This window comes from Salminus brasiliensis, chromosome 14 (assembly GCF_030463535.1).
Source record: "Salminus brasiliensis chromosome 14, fSalBra1.hap2, whole genome shotgun sequence".
In the NCBI taxonomy this organism is placed as follows: Eukaryota; Metazoa; Chordata; class Actinopteri; order Characiformes; family Bryconidae; genus Salminus; species Salminus brasiliensis.
The window spans coordinates 9,173,449-9,190,194 of NC_132891.1; the positions used below are offsets into that span (position 1 = coordinate 9,173,449).

The 16,746-nt window shown below is 39.5% G+C and overlaps 2 protein-coding genes across 11 annotated transcripts in view; one reads left to right on the top strand and one right to left on the bottom strand.

The window, feature by feature from the left end:
• Positions 1 to 2,207: 2,207 nt before the first annotated feature.
• Positions 2,208 to 5,811, top strand: uts2a (urotensin 2, alpha). Its single transcript, XM_072697332.1, has 4 exons — positions 2,208 to 2,313; positions 3,871 to 3,975; positions 4,136 to 4,179; positions 5,698 to 5,811. Exons 1-4 carry the CDS (start codon positions 2,208 to 2,210, stop codon positions 5,809 to 5,811), a joined length of 369 nt encoding a protein of 122 aa, XP_072553433.1.
• Positions 5,812 to 11,589: 5,778 nt separating this feature from the next.
• The window catches only part of camta1a (calmodulin binding transcription activator 1a), a 543,944-nt gene continuing 538,787 nt past the window's right edge, over positions 11,590 to 16,746 (bottom strand). For all 10 annotated transcript variants that reach the window (XM_072696327.1, XM_072696328.1, XM_072696324.1 and 7 more), the window contains one exon: positions 11,590 to 16,544. In XM_072696327.1, coding sequence (XP_072552428.1) covers positions 16,512 to 16,544 — 33 coding nt within the window. In that variant the 3' untranslated portion in view covers positions 11,590 to 16,511. The remainder of the gene's footprint in view (positions 16,545 to 16,746) is intronic.

The window sequence follows — 16,746 nt, forward strand, 5'->3', positions numbered from 1 at the left end:
AAGAGCGTCAGCTAAATGCCATAAACGTAAACGTCATATTCATGCAGGTGTCACTGCACAGTATACCGGTGCACCTCCACTCCAAAATCTTCCTACAAGTGTTTTGCAGTCACACATGGGCATTGATAGGCCCCGCAAGCATACAAGCAGTTCTCTTTGGAAGTTTTCTTGGTCATTCAGACCTTAACTTGACTTCCAACATTTCTGTCAACTGCCATTTTTCTTAATTACATTACATTCAGAGGAAACAGCTACCTGAAACCACTTGCCTATATTCTAATAGGCTTTACCCTTTTTGTGGGCGTTACCTTTTTTGGGTGATGAGTGCTAGGCAACTGCTTAGATGAGTTTTAAGAAGAGTTAACAAGACTTTATAAGAGGATTTAGCTCTAACAAGCTATAACCCAAGTGAATTAAGGGTCTGAAACCCTGGTAAATGTTATCTGAGAGCTTAAATTGACTTGGGGTTTTCAAACTTTTGCATGATGCTTCTTTCCTTTTTTCACTCTTAATATAAAACACATATAAAACAAAAGTAATGCACTAATTCAGCTTAAATTGTCGAAAATAGTGCTCCACCTTTAACTTCACTTTCAAGATCCACTTAACTCCTATTCACTGAACTAGTCACAGCAACAGAGACTTTAACCTGGGGTGCCTAAACATTCGCATGGCATTGTAAATGACTAAAATGTAATTCAGTAGACACCTTTATTCACAAATAAACTTGAGTAGAAGTTAATGTAAAATGAGCACAAATCCATCAGTAAATACTTTAGTAGATAGATACCAGATAGTATGTACCAGGTAGTAGATAGCCTGGTCTTATGTGGGAAATGTACAGTTTTAAAAACATTCAGATTAATTCAATACGTTAAAAAGATGTTTTTCTACCACTGAACCTAAAGTTTTGCAGGCCTACACACCAGCGGGTTGTTTTTCCATCTCATAAAATACACATTTGGCAAAAGTTTAACTGTTTACTCTTGTGTGGTAGTCATAGTATTTTCTGCCATCTACTGGTTTCATGGAAAACATTTTAAGCCACTTTCATTGGACTTTAATTCATATGAATTTCTATGGTAGGCTATCATTATAAAGCCATACTGTGCAGACTGGGCAGATTCCTCTGTGATACATGTAATATACATGCAACAATAACTAAAATGTATATATAATGTAATATAATATGAATTAAAATATGTGTTTTTAAACATTTTAAAACACCTTATGTGCATTACATCTGATCATTTGAGAGGATACCAAGCATTGCAAAGAATGAAAGAGTGAAAAATAATGTTTGTGTTAATCTGCGTGGCCTCAGTTTGTCTCTTCATTCACCATGCCTTGCAAATGTTACATTTGCATTACTCTGCCTTTGCTGTTCAGTGATAGACAAATGACAAGTTCTCTGCAGTGAACAAAGACTGTAGCTGTCAACTCACTTAACAGCCTCATGGCCATCTCCAGGCCTATCTTCTTGCTATTTAGTGGCCTCGTGTCAGTTGTGGCTTTTATAATTGCATGTATATGTATGAACAAATTCGTCATAGGCATCACAGAAAATTTACAACATAGTAACAGCTTTGATAGGTAGCAAATGACTTTTCTGGGAATTCATATTAATATTAAACTGCAAAGATAAATGTCAAACGGTCTGACTAACACTTTTGCTAGACAATAATTTTCCTGGCTGCAAGAGAATGATACAGAATGACCAGAGGTTGTGCATAGATATATATGAAATATACAGTATGTAAAGATTATATAATAATAAATCTCCCCATCTGTGATAAAAATGGCCATAGATAGAGAGGGCCAGTATCTGACTTCATGCAGGTACCTTATTTCTATGAGGATTACTAAGCAGACATCTGGACACCTGTGCCCTTCAATTTATTCATCTAGTAAAATGAAAGCCAGTCAGATTGTGTGCTGGTAAACTACAGAGCCAGGCCCAGCACACAGGGCACAACGCCTGTTGTCATTTTATTATCTTTTTAATTCACGCATATAGACTGTCCAACTGTTCAAAATGCAAAAGGCTTAATAAAACACCAGTGATGCTCTTAAGCTGTGATTCACTCAACCTGAGGCCGGTGAGGAAGGGTGTATATAACCTTAGGGTCCGTTTCATTTTCCACACTTCCACAGCCTTTGCTTCTCTAATTTGACCGGCGTATGCTTTGTAAGGCACTGCAGTAGAGATGATCAGTAGCATGCTCCTCTCTTGGGCTCTTCTCCTGCTCTCCATTAGCCCACTGTTGGCACATCCCATTTCAGACCCAGCAGACATGCCTTACTCTGGACCAGGTGAGTGAAAGCCGACCAGAATGCTGTTTAAATTAAAATACTACTATTACATGTTGTTTATGCTGCAAGTTGATAGTCTGGTTCTAGGAACTGGAAGGTTCTTTAAAAAGTTCCTTGCATTAGCTCAAAGCTCATTTAAAAAGACAGGTCTTTAGAGAGTCATCCACTGAAAGGGTCTTTAGAGGAACGAAACGAAACGAAAATATTCTGACTGTCGCCTGCTGAGCTCAACATTATTTTAACCGTCGTGTCTTGGTCTCAACATTATTTTAACCGTCGTGTCTTGGTCTCAACATTATTTTAACTGTCTCGTCTTGGTCTTAATATTATTTTAACCGTCGTGTCTTGGTCTCAACATTATTTTAACTGTCTCGTCTTGGTCTCAACATTATTTTAACCGTCGCGTCTTGGTCTTAATATTATTGTAACCGTCGTGTCTTGGTCTCAACATTATTTTAACTGTCTCGTCTTGGTCTCAACATTATTTTAACTGTCTCGTCTTGGTCTTAACATTATTTTAACTGTCTCGTCTTGGTCTCAACATTATTTTAACCGTCTCGTCTTGGTCTCAACATTATTTTAACTGTCTCGTCTTGGTCTCAACATTATTTTAACTGTCGCGTCTTGGTCTTAATATTATTGTAACCGTCGTGTCTTGGTCTCAACATTATTTTAACTGTCTCGTCTTGGTCTCAACATTATTTTAACTGTCTCGTCTTGGTCTTAACATTATTTTAACTGTCTCGTCTTGGTCTCAACATTATTTTAACCGTCTCGTCTTGGTCTCAACATTTTAACCGTCGTGTCTTGGTCTCAACATTATTTTAACCGTCTCGTCTTGGTCTTAACATTATTTTAACTGTCTCGTCTTGGTCTCAACATTATTTTAACCGTCTCGTCTTGGTCTCAACATTAGTTTAACTGTCTCGCCTTGGTCTCAACATTTTTTTAACGGTTCCGTCTTGGTCTCAAAATTATTTTAACTGTCTCATCTTGATCCCCACATTATTTTTTGTTTTTGTCTCAGTTTTGACATTATTTTGGCCATTTCGTTTTGGGCTTAACACTGTTTTGCCTGTTATGTCTTGTTTGGTGAGCTAACACTAATATAACCAAAAACATAGTCACTGCTCTTCTTAGTCAGTATCTATTCAAGATCAAGAGCTGAAAGGACTGAAACTTATTTCTTAAACATACCATTTTCTTCAGAGTACAGAGTTGAACCAAGACCCAAAAACCAAGCTGTTTTGACTGATCATTCCTATAAGGATTTTAGCAGGTAGACTAATGAAAAGAGAGTTACAGTAATCAGTGCAAGAGAAAATTAAGGCTTGCCCTAGTGTTTCATTCCACCTACAATGTTTCTGGAGGAATTGTTCTTCATGGAAATATATATAGCGATATAGCAGGGCTATGATAGGCTATAATAAACCATACAATAACACTTGGATTTTGCAGTCTTATTTACAGACTTGTCTGTATGTTCTTTGTTGAATTATAAAAAGGACAAAAACTATTAGACTGTAGCAGTGATATCATTGTGTCTCACTGTTTTAGATTCAATGGAGGAGGCCGGAACAGAGGAGCTCTCCGTGTCGGATGTAAGTAGCCTCCTCCAGAGGGCGGCAGCTTTGGGTTATTCCCCATTGCTCTCCAGAGAGGGTAAGACTGCTGACTGTCCATGTTTCCTTTATTTTAATAACTCAAATAGCTCACTGAAGCCATCTCTATAGCCTATATGTGCAATTTGATTTAAGCTTTTTGCAGATTCGTATGTTTCACAGCTCTGTTTAGAGATATTTAACTATAGCTATTCCTTTAGGTCTCAAACTGAACGGGCTGCTACCTAAAGAAGCTTCAAAAATGGTGAGACGAAAACACTGTCAATATACATTTTACTATTTAATCTACTGTTAAACACACCTACCTAACTTGCTGGTCATTTCATTAGAAACCCCAATCTGCTATCATTCACAATTTGTCAGCCACCCTTTACACCAGTGGTCTTCAACTATGCTTCTGGAGAGTTACTATCCTGCAGATTTTGGATCTAATACTAATCCACTATACTTAATCAAACTAATAACTGCCTTCAGAAGCTCTTGACTGGCTGAATGAGGTGTTAGATTTGTGTTGGAGTTGAAACCTGCAGGACGTTAGTTTTCCAGGAGGAGGATTGGAAACCACTGCTCTACACCATTTGTCACTGGTAGGTTTCTGACCACAGGATTGCTGGTGATGATTAATGAATGTGAATGTGAGCATGTGTGTTTGTGGTGTAAGTACCCTGGTGCAAATTGGTAAATCGCTTGGCATCGGCCTCATATTGTTTCCCCATTGCCAAGTGACTTTTCCTCATAGCTCTAAAATTTCCAGCCCGAGCATTTGTACATCACAGCTGTGAGGCTTTTCAAGCCAATCTACATTGTGGCTTGGATGTTTTTTTTCTAGGTCTGCCACTGGAATAAGTCTACATTGTGGCTTGAATGTTTCCATGGCTCATTGCCTACATTATAGTACCTGGACATTTTCTGGGCTGGTGATGTTTCTACATCATAACTTGAAGCCTTTTGTGGCCTCTTAGGCTGAACAGGACTCCGTCTGGACCAGCTAAAGGAGAACCAAAATGGTTCTTTGAGTGAAGCTTTAGAAGAACCACTTTTGCTTTAATAGAGAACCATGTTTGAACCTTTACATCATATGAAGGTTCTTTAGACCACTAAAATGTTCCTCACACTTATATCTATTATCTCTATTACAAACATTGTTCTTCTATGGTATCACTCAAAAAATCATTTCAGGCATCCTTAGATTTTTTAATATACATTTGTTAGTTAAATTTCCCCGTTTCCTCATTTGGTACTGCCAACTAACCCAACCATTCGTAGCCCCCCCTAGCACTAGCAATGCTTCCAATACACATGTATTCCTCTAATACATGGGAAGTCCGCCAATGTCTCTTTTTGAACTGCCACCAATGCTTTGCCAGGCAGCCAATACGCTTAAAGGAAGGCGCTGGGTCCCCAGCTCCACCACACCAGCTAACAGACGCCTGCCAACAATGCTTAAGAGTGATGAAGGGAGAGAGAGTGCCATCTATCCACCCGGAGAGATTCTACATTCTGGCCACTGATGGAAAAGCGACATGGCTTGAGATTTACCCTGGGCCATATTGGTAGCGCACTAGAGCGCTGAGACACTTGGAGCCCAGGCAGATTTATTTTTAGGAGTGTGATGTAAAGCATCCTTGACTTTGAGAAAGGCGCTATGTTGAAAGTAGTCATTTTTAACATCACTTAAAAATATACTTTTTTAGAGAAGTCTTCATTTGTGCGTTTTTGGTGATTGGATTGTTAAATATGTCAATACACGTATCCCCTCCAGGTTCTGCTGGAAAATCCAAGCCATCTAACCTCCCTTGGTCATCTGCTCGGCATTAAGCGGCCATACAGGAAAAGGGCCAATGGAGCCGACTGCTTCTGGAAGTACTGTGTTTAACCCTGGCAGCGGAAACAGCATACAAGACTAAGAGACAGGGCTTGATTTCAGATTCAGTGCATGTGTACATACATCCACACACACACATTCTCACAAAACAACACAGATCTGAATGACACAGAAGTAAACCACTCGAGTTTATTGCTGTGGGGACGTCTCTATATTTTTGCACACCGACAATTCTGTGCTAGACTGTAATTGTTGCTTGATGCTGGACTGTCTGGTTTTATTGGTTAATCCTTATTGGTGAGGCTGTAATGTGAATATGCTGACCATGAATAAAGTATAACATTTAGAAAAGCTTTATTGAGTGCTCATTTTGTTCATTCTTTCTGTGCTACAGAACAAAACAAAGGACAACATACTGCATGCAGATGAAGGAAGTAATTACTTACATTCAGTTATTAACATGCAGTGAGGTAATACTTCACAAATACCCTGCTGTTTCACTGCAGTTCTAAAGGGGAGCTCAGTACTCCAATAGTTGTTTTTAGACCTGATACTTTTCTACTGAAGTTCTGTCTGGCCTGGCGTCTGCGTCTCCGTCTCCGTTATTATTTACTGATGGGGTTGGGCTACTCTACCTACCTCTGGGAACATGCGGGGGTCATGCAGGAAGGACAGATTTCTTGCAGTTTAATCAAGGTGAGAAAAAATTGCCTAAAAAAGTTGATGAACAGCAGGTGAACAGCAGTCACTTAAAACACACCAAGCACTTTTCAGCCGTGGAATCTGGCCAACCGCTCTGTTGGATAGGAAAAGCGGTACCTGGATGCGTCCATGCTTTTACTGTCCACAGAGAAGGAGAAAGCAAGAGACAAAAATATTTAAAATGCAGTTTTAATACTAGACTTTCCATTTAAGCATATAAATCTCAAGGTAAAAGTTTTTTTTTTTTTTACAAATTACAGTAAACAACACACAACAATTACAGGAAAAAAATATACAAAATAATAATATACAATAAATTATTTGCCCCCCCCCCTCCCCCCGATCTGATCCAAGTCTCTTAATCCTTAATCCTCTTAATCAACCGATCTGTATGTTAATATAAACTAATACAGTCACATAGTTTGGATAAGATGAGCTAATATTAGTTTCTATAATGAGACATTCTGGACTGATTGACTTAGTTTAGTAGAGACTTTTCTTAAAATGACTGTTTTATAGTGTGTGTTTAAAACACTGCAGTTACTTCCAGTGTGTGTGTGTGTAGTGGTACACACTCTGGACTGATATCTGTTGCTGTTGGTCTACTGGTGTGTAATAACTGGTTTGTAGTGGGTGAATCTGCAGTGATTTGGGTTTCTTAAGCTAGAGCTCTTCAGTGCAGGTTTAAAAACAGAGAAAGGCGTGCGGTTCTCCCGCTGGTAAAACAGAGTGTTTTAGTTACAGTTTTATAAAGGTTCAGATATTATGGTCTGTTTTATGTTCCTTGGTAAAATAGGTCCACACTGCAGACTCTCAACTCTTTCATTTATCTTGTAAGAACTTTGGTATTATTGTCGGCTGGGCAGTAATACCAAAAGCAATGGTTCAACATAGAGTCTGACACCCCAAAGAACCCTTTGAATGTTAAAATTGTTCTTAATCTGGTGGTTCTTTGCATAGGTACTTGGCTATTTTTATTTAAAAAATAAAATGGTTCAACATAGCACCAAAAGGTGATTGTTACAAGTTAAAGAACCCTAGCTAGACATTATGTATTTAGAGTTATGAACCTAAAGGGCTGACAAAGACTGAGAAGAAAGCAATTGTGTATTGTGGAGAATCGCAATATCGGTTGTAGGCAAGAATACAAATGTGTTCTGACTGAACAAACACACACCTGCTCTGGACCCTGGACGTTAGTGGCCTGTAGACGGACACTCCGAGTCGAGGAAGATCTCTCTTCTCCACGGGCTCAGCATCAGACCACAGCTCATCTGAAGAGTCCTCTAGTCCTGTGTCCACTGCAGGCTTCCTGTCTGCGCGGCCCATCGACCTGATCAGCTCCAGCAGCTGCTCATAAACAGAGTGGACACTGAAGTGAAGATACTGTATAGCTTCTGATTATCACTGGCTAATAAAACAGGGCTGTTCCACACAGTGTCAGAAACAAATGAGGGCTTGGGGTAAAAATACTAAAGTTTAATTTCCTGCTTAATTTCCTTCCGCCTTGTTCCACGTTGTTTAATCTCGTTTAAACAGTACAGTAACCTTTACTGGTTCTTTTTCACAGAAGTAAAAGAGTTTATGCCCGGGAGGAGGGCCGGCTCCCCTATGAGTGGGAGTTGCTGTGCCACTGTCTTTCACAGTTGCCATTCTGAACCTGGATGTCTGTGATTTCTGTGAAGCAACCTTGGGCTGTATTTAGAAATGAAGGTGAATTGAACTTGCCTCTCTTATAGTATCATCGTCACTGAATTCAGGCTGGCTCTCCTTACACCACGCCAACCCCAGCACCAGCATCAGAACGAGAGAAAAGAGCAGCTTCCCCATCTGCAGTCCTGCAAACCAACAATATCATACTGCATATAGTCCAATACTTTCTGTCCAGAGCAGAAAAGAAAGAAACTGGTCTCTGTAACTTTTTTGTTTTGCTTAAGATGAATGAATGGTGCAGCACACAGTCTATAGAGATTATGCAGTCTACACAGTATACAGTTTATATCTGGATGAGGCCAAGACACATTAAACCCAAGATGCATTTAAAAATACAGATCTGATCGCTCAAACTGTTTCAGGAGGGGGCTTGAGACCCATTTAAGCCACAAGTTCTAGCAGTGTAAGTCTCTCCAAGATGCATTCGACAACCGAATCCCTCCAAGCACTTCCGAAACCCCAGTAATAATTTCCATGCAACAAGCGAATTCTGTCCCACACAGTGATCGGCTTTCAGTCTGACTAATCGGAGACGCATTTGATTACCCAGTGTAAACGCAGGGAGCTAAGATCTTAGGAGGATACAATCCAGATACTAGTCACATGAAGTGCTAGGTGTAAACGGGGTCTTAGACAGAGAGGGGTTACTTTTTAAATGAAAATGTGTTTTCCTCTTAAGATAAGATAATAAGATAAGAGAATCCTTTAATAGTCCCACAGTGGGGAAATTCACAGTGTCACAGCGGCAAAGGGATAGCAAGACATTCAGATGCAAAAATGTTGATAAATTACCAATATATACACAATATAAATAATAGAAGTCAAAAACTCTGAAGAAAACGAATGTTATTTACAGATTATTTATAGATAATTGCAAATTGACCCTTAATTGCACATGTAGGGGAGGGGGGTGACAAATGGGAAAATATTGCACATTGTAATGTCATCATGAACAAATATCATTACAATTACATTAACTCTTTTCTACTGCTGATGATAACCTTGCTAAAAAATTGTCACTGTCATGCAAAAACCTTGTAACTCCAAAATTACAGGAGAAGGAAATAACCCCCCTAACTTTCAATGGAAGACAATGTAAAATACTTTTTTAAAATACTAATAATATTAAAATTAGTATTTATTATTTAGTATTTAATTCATAAAATCTGCCACAATGTGAAGACAAGTCACATTATGTCCAAAAATAAAAAAACAGCTACAATATGTTGTATTTTGAATGCTGCTATGCTGGTCACTAGTAATGAAAGTTGATATACTAACTAATAGCAAAATGAAACATGATTAGTTGTGTTTTGAAAATCAATACACTGATCAACCAGAACCAAGCCAGCATGAAAAAGTCTAGAACAGTATGGAATTAAGTGATGTCCTAATAATGCAATAATAAATGAAGCATTATTCAGTCTCTATAAAATAACTGTACAGACATCCCACATAACACAGCAGCCTGTCTTACCTTAAAGCATCCAGGTGGCTCCAGGTGAGCGTAGCAGTATGTTGTGGTCACACTGAGATGGAAATGTCCTCAACTTCCACAGTTTTATGTGCAATGTGGCATAGAGATGTTCTGCTTAGGTAGCCCTGACCAATCCCTACGAGCAGTGCAGCACTATAAAGGTCCAGAGGGCACTTACCTGGCCCATAAACTCTGAGTGTGACTCACCCCATCAAGTCCCCAGGTCCAGCACACTCTATTAATCTGTAAATGCATCCGCAGCAAATAAAAAAAAAAGAAGAAGAAGACAAAACACACACACACACACATACACACATACACACACACACACACACACACACACACACACACATACAAGAATGCATGCTCAGCACAAAGCCACAATTATAAAAATAGTGTAAAATGGACATCAGCAGGCCATGCATATTACAACAGCCTTGAGGTGATCTAACAGCTCAACCAGAGAGTTCAGTGTAGTCAAGTTTGGTGTCGGCAGTTTGCTTCTTTAGTTTTCAACAAAATAAATAATTGACTGCCTAAATCCTCCTATAAGCAAAGTTCATGTCCATGGAAAAAGAAGACAATGGTGCAATGGTACCGAGGCCCAGCAGGTGGCACAGTTGGACTGACTGACTTGAGCTTTGACATCCACTGGGAAATGACAGTAACCTGAAGTGTTTCCAGCAGGAGTGTAAAACCACATCTTCCTTCTCAGAGGAAAAAAATCCCTCAATTCTACTGTAGTTCAATAAGGATTATCCTTAAACTTAGTCTCAAGTAATTAATAACATTAAGTGCAGTAGGGGGCAGAAACACCGCCTGTGACATTAGCATCATATATAAAGAAGCACAGGAATTACACAGTTACATTGGCAACCCTTTCTGTTTCCTACAAGAAAAGGACCGGACATTGTCTGCCCTTATATATTCTCTACAAAATGTTATATGTGAATAGATTTTTATATAGAATGCACTGAATGCTAAGTAGCGTCCTTAACTTATTTCATTTTTCTACTTTCCAGTGTGACAGACTAGAAAAGTATGTTACATGCAATAAATAATACATTTTTGGTATAATTATAGGATTTGGTATATTGGTAGGAAATGGCCAGGCTTCTCATGAACTCTCGTTGGTAACGCTGACTTTACATTCTCCTCAGATATTCCCACTTATGAGTTTAAGGCCGTAAGCAGGCTATGACCAATTGTATGTTCCAAGGTAGTAGTCAGAAAAAATGGGAATGGGAAACAACATTTTGGAGAAAAATAGGCAAATATAGCATTAAGAGCCCTGCCCAAGGCCTCATATTGGTGTAGTAGGGTGTGCTTACCTGGCCTAGGGAATGAACCAGAGAGGGCAGTGTTACTGTTATCCACTACACTACGCCAATCTCAGGTAAACGTAACTCAGGTAAATTTACATTTACATTTACATTTATGGCATTTAGCAGACGCTCTTATCCAGAGCAACTTACAAAAGTGCTTTGCTATTTACCCAAGAAAAACCTCAGCTGGTTAGAATAGGCTAATAGTTCAAAGATACCTCAAGCACAAGTCAATTAGGTGACCACTCTGCTAATCGCCCAAGTATTCTCTGAAAAGGAGGGCCTTCAGTCTGCATTTGAAGACAGCGAGCGACTCGGCCGTTCGGACACCCAGGGGAAGCTCGTTCCACCACTTTGGTGCCAGGACAGAAAAAAGCTGTGGATTTTGAGGGATGGCAGGTTGAGCCGAGCCATACTTGAAGCTCTAAGGGCTCTAGGTGCGGATCGGCTTTTGACCACTGCCATCAAGTATGGAGGGGCTGGTCCATTCATGGCTTTGTAGGCCAGTGTCAGGGTAAATGGTCATATATGACATTAATTAATCCTGTATAGCTTTACGCTTACATTAACGTACACAAACATCTTAATGAAAACGTTCACTCAAGAGCATCGTTTTCGTCATTTTCCCCCTTTTTATTATTTTACAGCAGAAAGAATATAAAGCATTCAGAAAACATCTTTCATATTTTAAGGGCAATTCAAAACATTTTGCATGGCTTCAGCAGCTGAGTTCTCTTTTTTTTAACATATCCATCGATTCAGTGACGGTTTTACATGCACAATTACAAAAATAAAACTTACAAACTAGGGAAGGGGAGAAAGAAATACAAATCAGTTGTATTACACAAATTAAAAAATCATAAGAAATAAACAAACAGCGGAACCAATTGGAGGGGAGGGAAGGAAAAGGGCTACATAACAGGGAAAGACAAGAGAGAAAGACAGCTAGAGAGGAGAGAAAAAGAGATCTAACACTAGTTATACATGCAAAGTGTCAAGGACCCCCAGTAGCCTGGAATAAAAGCAGGGCCGCTATTTTTCTGGGTTTTGGAAGTGATGAAAACGTGCAGATCCGTAAAAGGGTGTCCTATAAACTGCTGTCCATAAACTAGGCCTACTGAACGCTAATCTCGCAATAGCCTACTGGCATTTTGCATAAGTTGAAAGTCAACTGCATTGTGTCCAATTGGCGTTTCGTTTTTGTGTCTCCATTAGGTCTGCAGGTCTCGACTTCGTAAGACATGTTTATTGCTCTGTGTCCACAAATGGAGAACTTTGTGGGACGGATTTGGACTGGGTTATCTCTGTGTGCCTTCATCAGTGTGGGTGCAGCTAACAGAAGAGGAGGAAAGGTAGTCTCGGTAATGACGAAAAACGTGACACAGAAACTAGAAGCTAGAAACCTCGGCTAGGTGCCTGTGAGCTGAGCCTTAGGCCTAGCATGATTACAGACCATGTTCTGAGGAGGTTCATTTGGCATTTCAGGTGCTCAGAAGAACACTGTCTATCTTGCTAACCGCTAACCGTGGTCATGCTAATATTTCTCAAGCACCCTGTTTCTAAACGGTAAAGTAAAAAGTCACAGAAAGGAAAATCAGGTCAATGCTTTTATTTACGCTGTAATTCCGTTCATACGCTATGTCTATCAATGGCAGTGTTTCGGTCTGAAATGTTAGCTAGCTAGCATATACAAGGACTGTAGCACTATTTAGCTTTCTGCTACCAGGGACGCCAATCTCTCTAAAGTGGGATAGAGAACGGAACCGCCACGTTTGATGGGTTCTTTTCAGGGACAGTGGTTGTTTTGTTTTTTTCGTCTATGGTACAACACATTAGCCCATGTGGTAAAAATGAATAGCATGAAAATAATCAAAATCACAGTAATTTGATCAAGACTGGCTCTGGCTCTTATTTTTTATTTTTTGCCCCCCAGTAAGCAGCAGCTGATTCTCCAGTGACCTGCTCCACTTCCCCCTCCCTAGTTTTGGCACCCTGAGTAAAAATACAAAAGTGAGGCTAACTCTTTCACTACCCTAGGAGATTTACTCAAGAGGTCGCAGTTACCGGCTGCCCGCCACTCGCGAGTGCGACGGCCACTCCGGCACGTTTAGCTTAGGTATGGACACAGCACTGCACGTGTCGCACGCATGTGTGCAAGTGGACGTCGTGAAGATGCAAAGAGAGTTTTGACCAGCTGAAGTGACCCGAAAGATAAAGAATGTAATGAATCTGAAGTGATTTTTCAACGTAAAACTCAAGCGTAAAACCTCGTTTGAGAAACATCTGTGCCTCCCACAGGAAATGAGAATACTGATAGGTGCCCATGGATCGACTTCGCTGTAGTCTCTCATCTGCCGTTCATTTTGAGGCCCCCTGTCATTCTTCAAGGTTTCTAAATGAGCTACTAAACCAACGTCGCCTTACAGAACATTATTTCTTCAACAAGTCTACCTGACTACCGAATCTACAAAAATAAGCATGCTTTGGGTGCGCTTTTACCACCCTGTTATCTATGTTTCCCATGCAAGCATAATAAGACCTTCTCAGGTGGCCGCAGCGGTGCAATAGCCGACAACCTAAACTGCTTCTGGAATGAATGGACGCAAGGCAATGACCACAGGACTGTAGATGAAGTCCCCATGGTTTCGACTGGCAGTTCCAATAGGCTTCAGGTGAGCAAACCGGGCGTATGGGTATGTTGCGTTACAGAAACAGATAAAACCAGGGTTTGTTTTTTTAAAAAAGGGGAAAGAAAAAAGACATGGTTGCATAAAGGAACCTCAATATGTTGGAGAATGGAGTTACCTTTACATTACCCAAGTCGCCATTCATTGCTAGGTTCAATTTATCCACTTGTTTGTACATTGCATGCTGACTGAAATTTGCTGCAGTTAACATATGATTAGGCACTTCCCACATGAACACTCTAAACACATGATGTACACACACATCTCCAACTAACATATAAAAAACCTATACATAATACTGTAAAAATGAACATTTTAACAATGTCTTAAAGGGAAACTGAAATAAAATAAATACACAAAAATGCACAGAATATTTCCCTTTTTTAAAAAAAAGCACTATTTATGTGTTCCCTTCAATTATTATTATGTACTGGAATTTATGTCCCGGTCAGACTCCCATTCTCTAGTAAGAAGGTCCTCCTTCAAAGCTGCTGGAACATGACGAAAGCTGCTTTAGCGCCTAAATAAATGTGCAAACCCCTGGTTCCAAGCCAAAGCTCAACATTGGCCAAACCTTTAAACCTTTGGGTGTCTGTCAGAATACCGCGATGCCGTCGGCTTTAGCACGGAAGAGTCCTACATGCTCCAACAGCATCGCCTGCCTTTTCTTTTAGTGTTTTAGAGGTCATTCATCGTTTAAAAAGGGAGCATAGATTAGACCCCAATCAGGCAGCAGCACTGTAGTTTCAGTGTCTCAGTGAGAGATTTATCAACAGTTCATTTCTCATTAATGTGTCATTTTACGCACTCATGGCTGGAATGGAAATACAAACAAACAAACAAACAAGAAGAGCTCTAAATGAATCAGATTTATATAATGAGACAATAAAAAGGGCAATGTGGGAGACTTAAAGGCTACTTCTCACAAACTCTACCCTCTGTGGCACTTTCCACGTTCACTGGTCAGTGGTGATGAGATGACGAGAGTTAATGTTAGTCTTACTGAGTGTATGATTATCTGTTCAGCAAAGATGAACTTAATTGTTCTCGTTAAGCAGTAGCATTCACATTACTTGGCACCAATGGCGAAAAAGACTCTTGGTAGCCCGATAAAACAAACCGATGTAAACATAACCTTTTTCGTCTAATGATAATGCTGTTTTTCTTCTACCTCATAAGTACGGTATTGTTCATATTTGCAGTAAGGTCATGCTTCAGCAAAATGTTCTTCTCAAGAACATTCAAAAGTAAAATAAAATACTCTTATAGTGAAATAGTTTTACAGAGCATAGCCACTAATGCTTCTTCTTCTTTTTTTTGTTTCGTTTTGTAAATCATTGTTTTTTTGTTCTTGTATCTTTGATTTTCATGCACATAGCTCATCTTTATCCCAGGTATTTACAATATATACAAAACAATACAACCATACTTATTAGGCATTCAAACAAAACTATACAAATATTCAGATTTCAACTCTGACCTGTTTTGACCCCTTATAATGAATAAAATAATATATTTCTAAAATACAATCCCGTTCAGATAAATGTTTTGCTTCACGTACTGTACCAACGACCCTCTTTATGTACAGAAACCGCTCCATTGTCAAAAATATGGATTTGTCTAACCCCTTGCTACAGGGTTAGCTTAGGGACCCTACAGAGAATCTCTAAGATATCAAGGCAATGTATGTGATCTTCCCTTCAGAGGCCTAAAAAGCCTGTGAAGTTGGTTTCAACAGAACAAGAGCATCATCAATGACTATTACAAGAATAACGAAAATGAGGCCTTGTTTTAACCCCCTAAAAAAAACATTTACACAAGGCGACTGAAAATCCATTGCGACTCCATAGCCATCCATAGCCAATAGCAATGGCGTTTAGTGTCTCCATTACATTCATGGAGATTAAAAGTAAATTGAAGGATAGAGACCTAATGTTTCGCCTAGAGGCATGTCGGTTTTCATATTTGCACTGATTTCGCTCGTTACATTTTGCTGACCCAGACAGGGCTTAGTCCGGTTCAAAGCTCAGCACCGAACCGATTCAAGCCTAGATCACAACAAAACCAAGAAACTACATGAATTCAAATAATAGTCATTCTTTTTTTCCTTAATTTGACCTCAATCAACCTCTAGACCAAAATGTGACCTATATGTGCTCTCCTACATTCATAGGTTGTCCCATCTCTTCAGCAATACGATGGCCTGCAGCTGTGTGGAAGAATTAAGGGAGATTTTTTTAACGAATGTATTTGTATGCTTATGAACTGAATAATGTGCAGAAGATGGAACAATGGATTCCCAACCTTATTTTTCTTTTGGTAACAACTCAAAGCTCACCAATTCTTCTTCTTTTTTTTTTACACAATGAAATACAATTCGAGCCAGGTCCTGCCAGGTTTCTGCATTGATTCCATATTTTTTCCACTGTCTCTCCAGCATTCTTTATCTTCTTTCCAGGGTTCCTCCAGCGGATTCAGTCTCTTTCCAGCGTACTTTCCCAGCAAAACGTTTTTGATGCGCTCCAAAAAACCAAACTAGTCCATGAAAAAAGTGCAAAAAATGCCACGAAGCAAATGTTCTTCCTCCAGTAAGTTGGCTCTTTCCCTCATAAAAGAAAGACAAAAGGAAGAAAAGATATGAAAAAAAAAACAACAAAAAAAAAAACGCTGTTGTATAGTAGCAGGATTCAGTAGTACTGTATAGTTAAGAGTTGTAGTCTTCCCGCTGAATTTCTTTTACTTTTTTTAATCATTTTTTTCCTCTTGTAAAACGTCTGGTTGAAACAGAAAAACACAAAAAAGTCTGGAGAGTGATGTCACATTGTGAGGGGGCTCTTCTGGATACTCTCATGTTCCCTGGCCTTTCTCAATTCGCTCACTCTGAAAAACAACACATCAGGGTCAATATACACAACGGCTGTTAGAAATCCTTCTCAAGATACAAGATGAGATGGTCAGTAGGTGCTTTTTTTGTCTTTGCATCCAGCACAGCAATCCCAGTGTCTTTGACCAGCTTATAGGAGTGTTATGATCACTTTAACTCTTGAACATTTTTAACTTTTTTTTTCAGATACTGGAGGTT

Coding starts and splice junctions, on each gene's coding strand:
- uts2a (XM_072697332.1), top strand. CDS start 2,208: ATGATCAGTAGCATGCTCCTCTCTTGGGCTCTTCTCCTGCTCTCCATT. Junction 2,314..3,870: donor CATGCCTTACTCTGGACCAG/GTGAGTGAAAGC, acceptor TCACTGTTTTAG/ATTCAATGGAGGAGGCCGGA. Junction 4,180..5,697: donor CTAAAGAAGCTTCAAAAATG/GTGAGACGAAAA, acceptor TATCCCCTCCAG/GTTCTGCTGGAAAATCCAAG.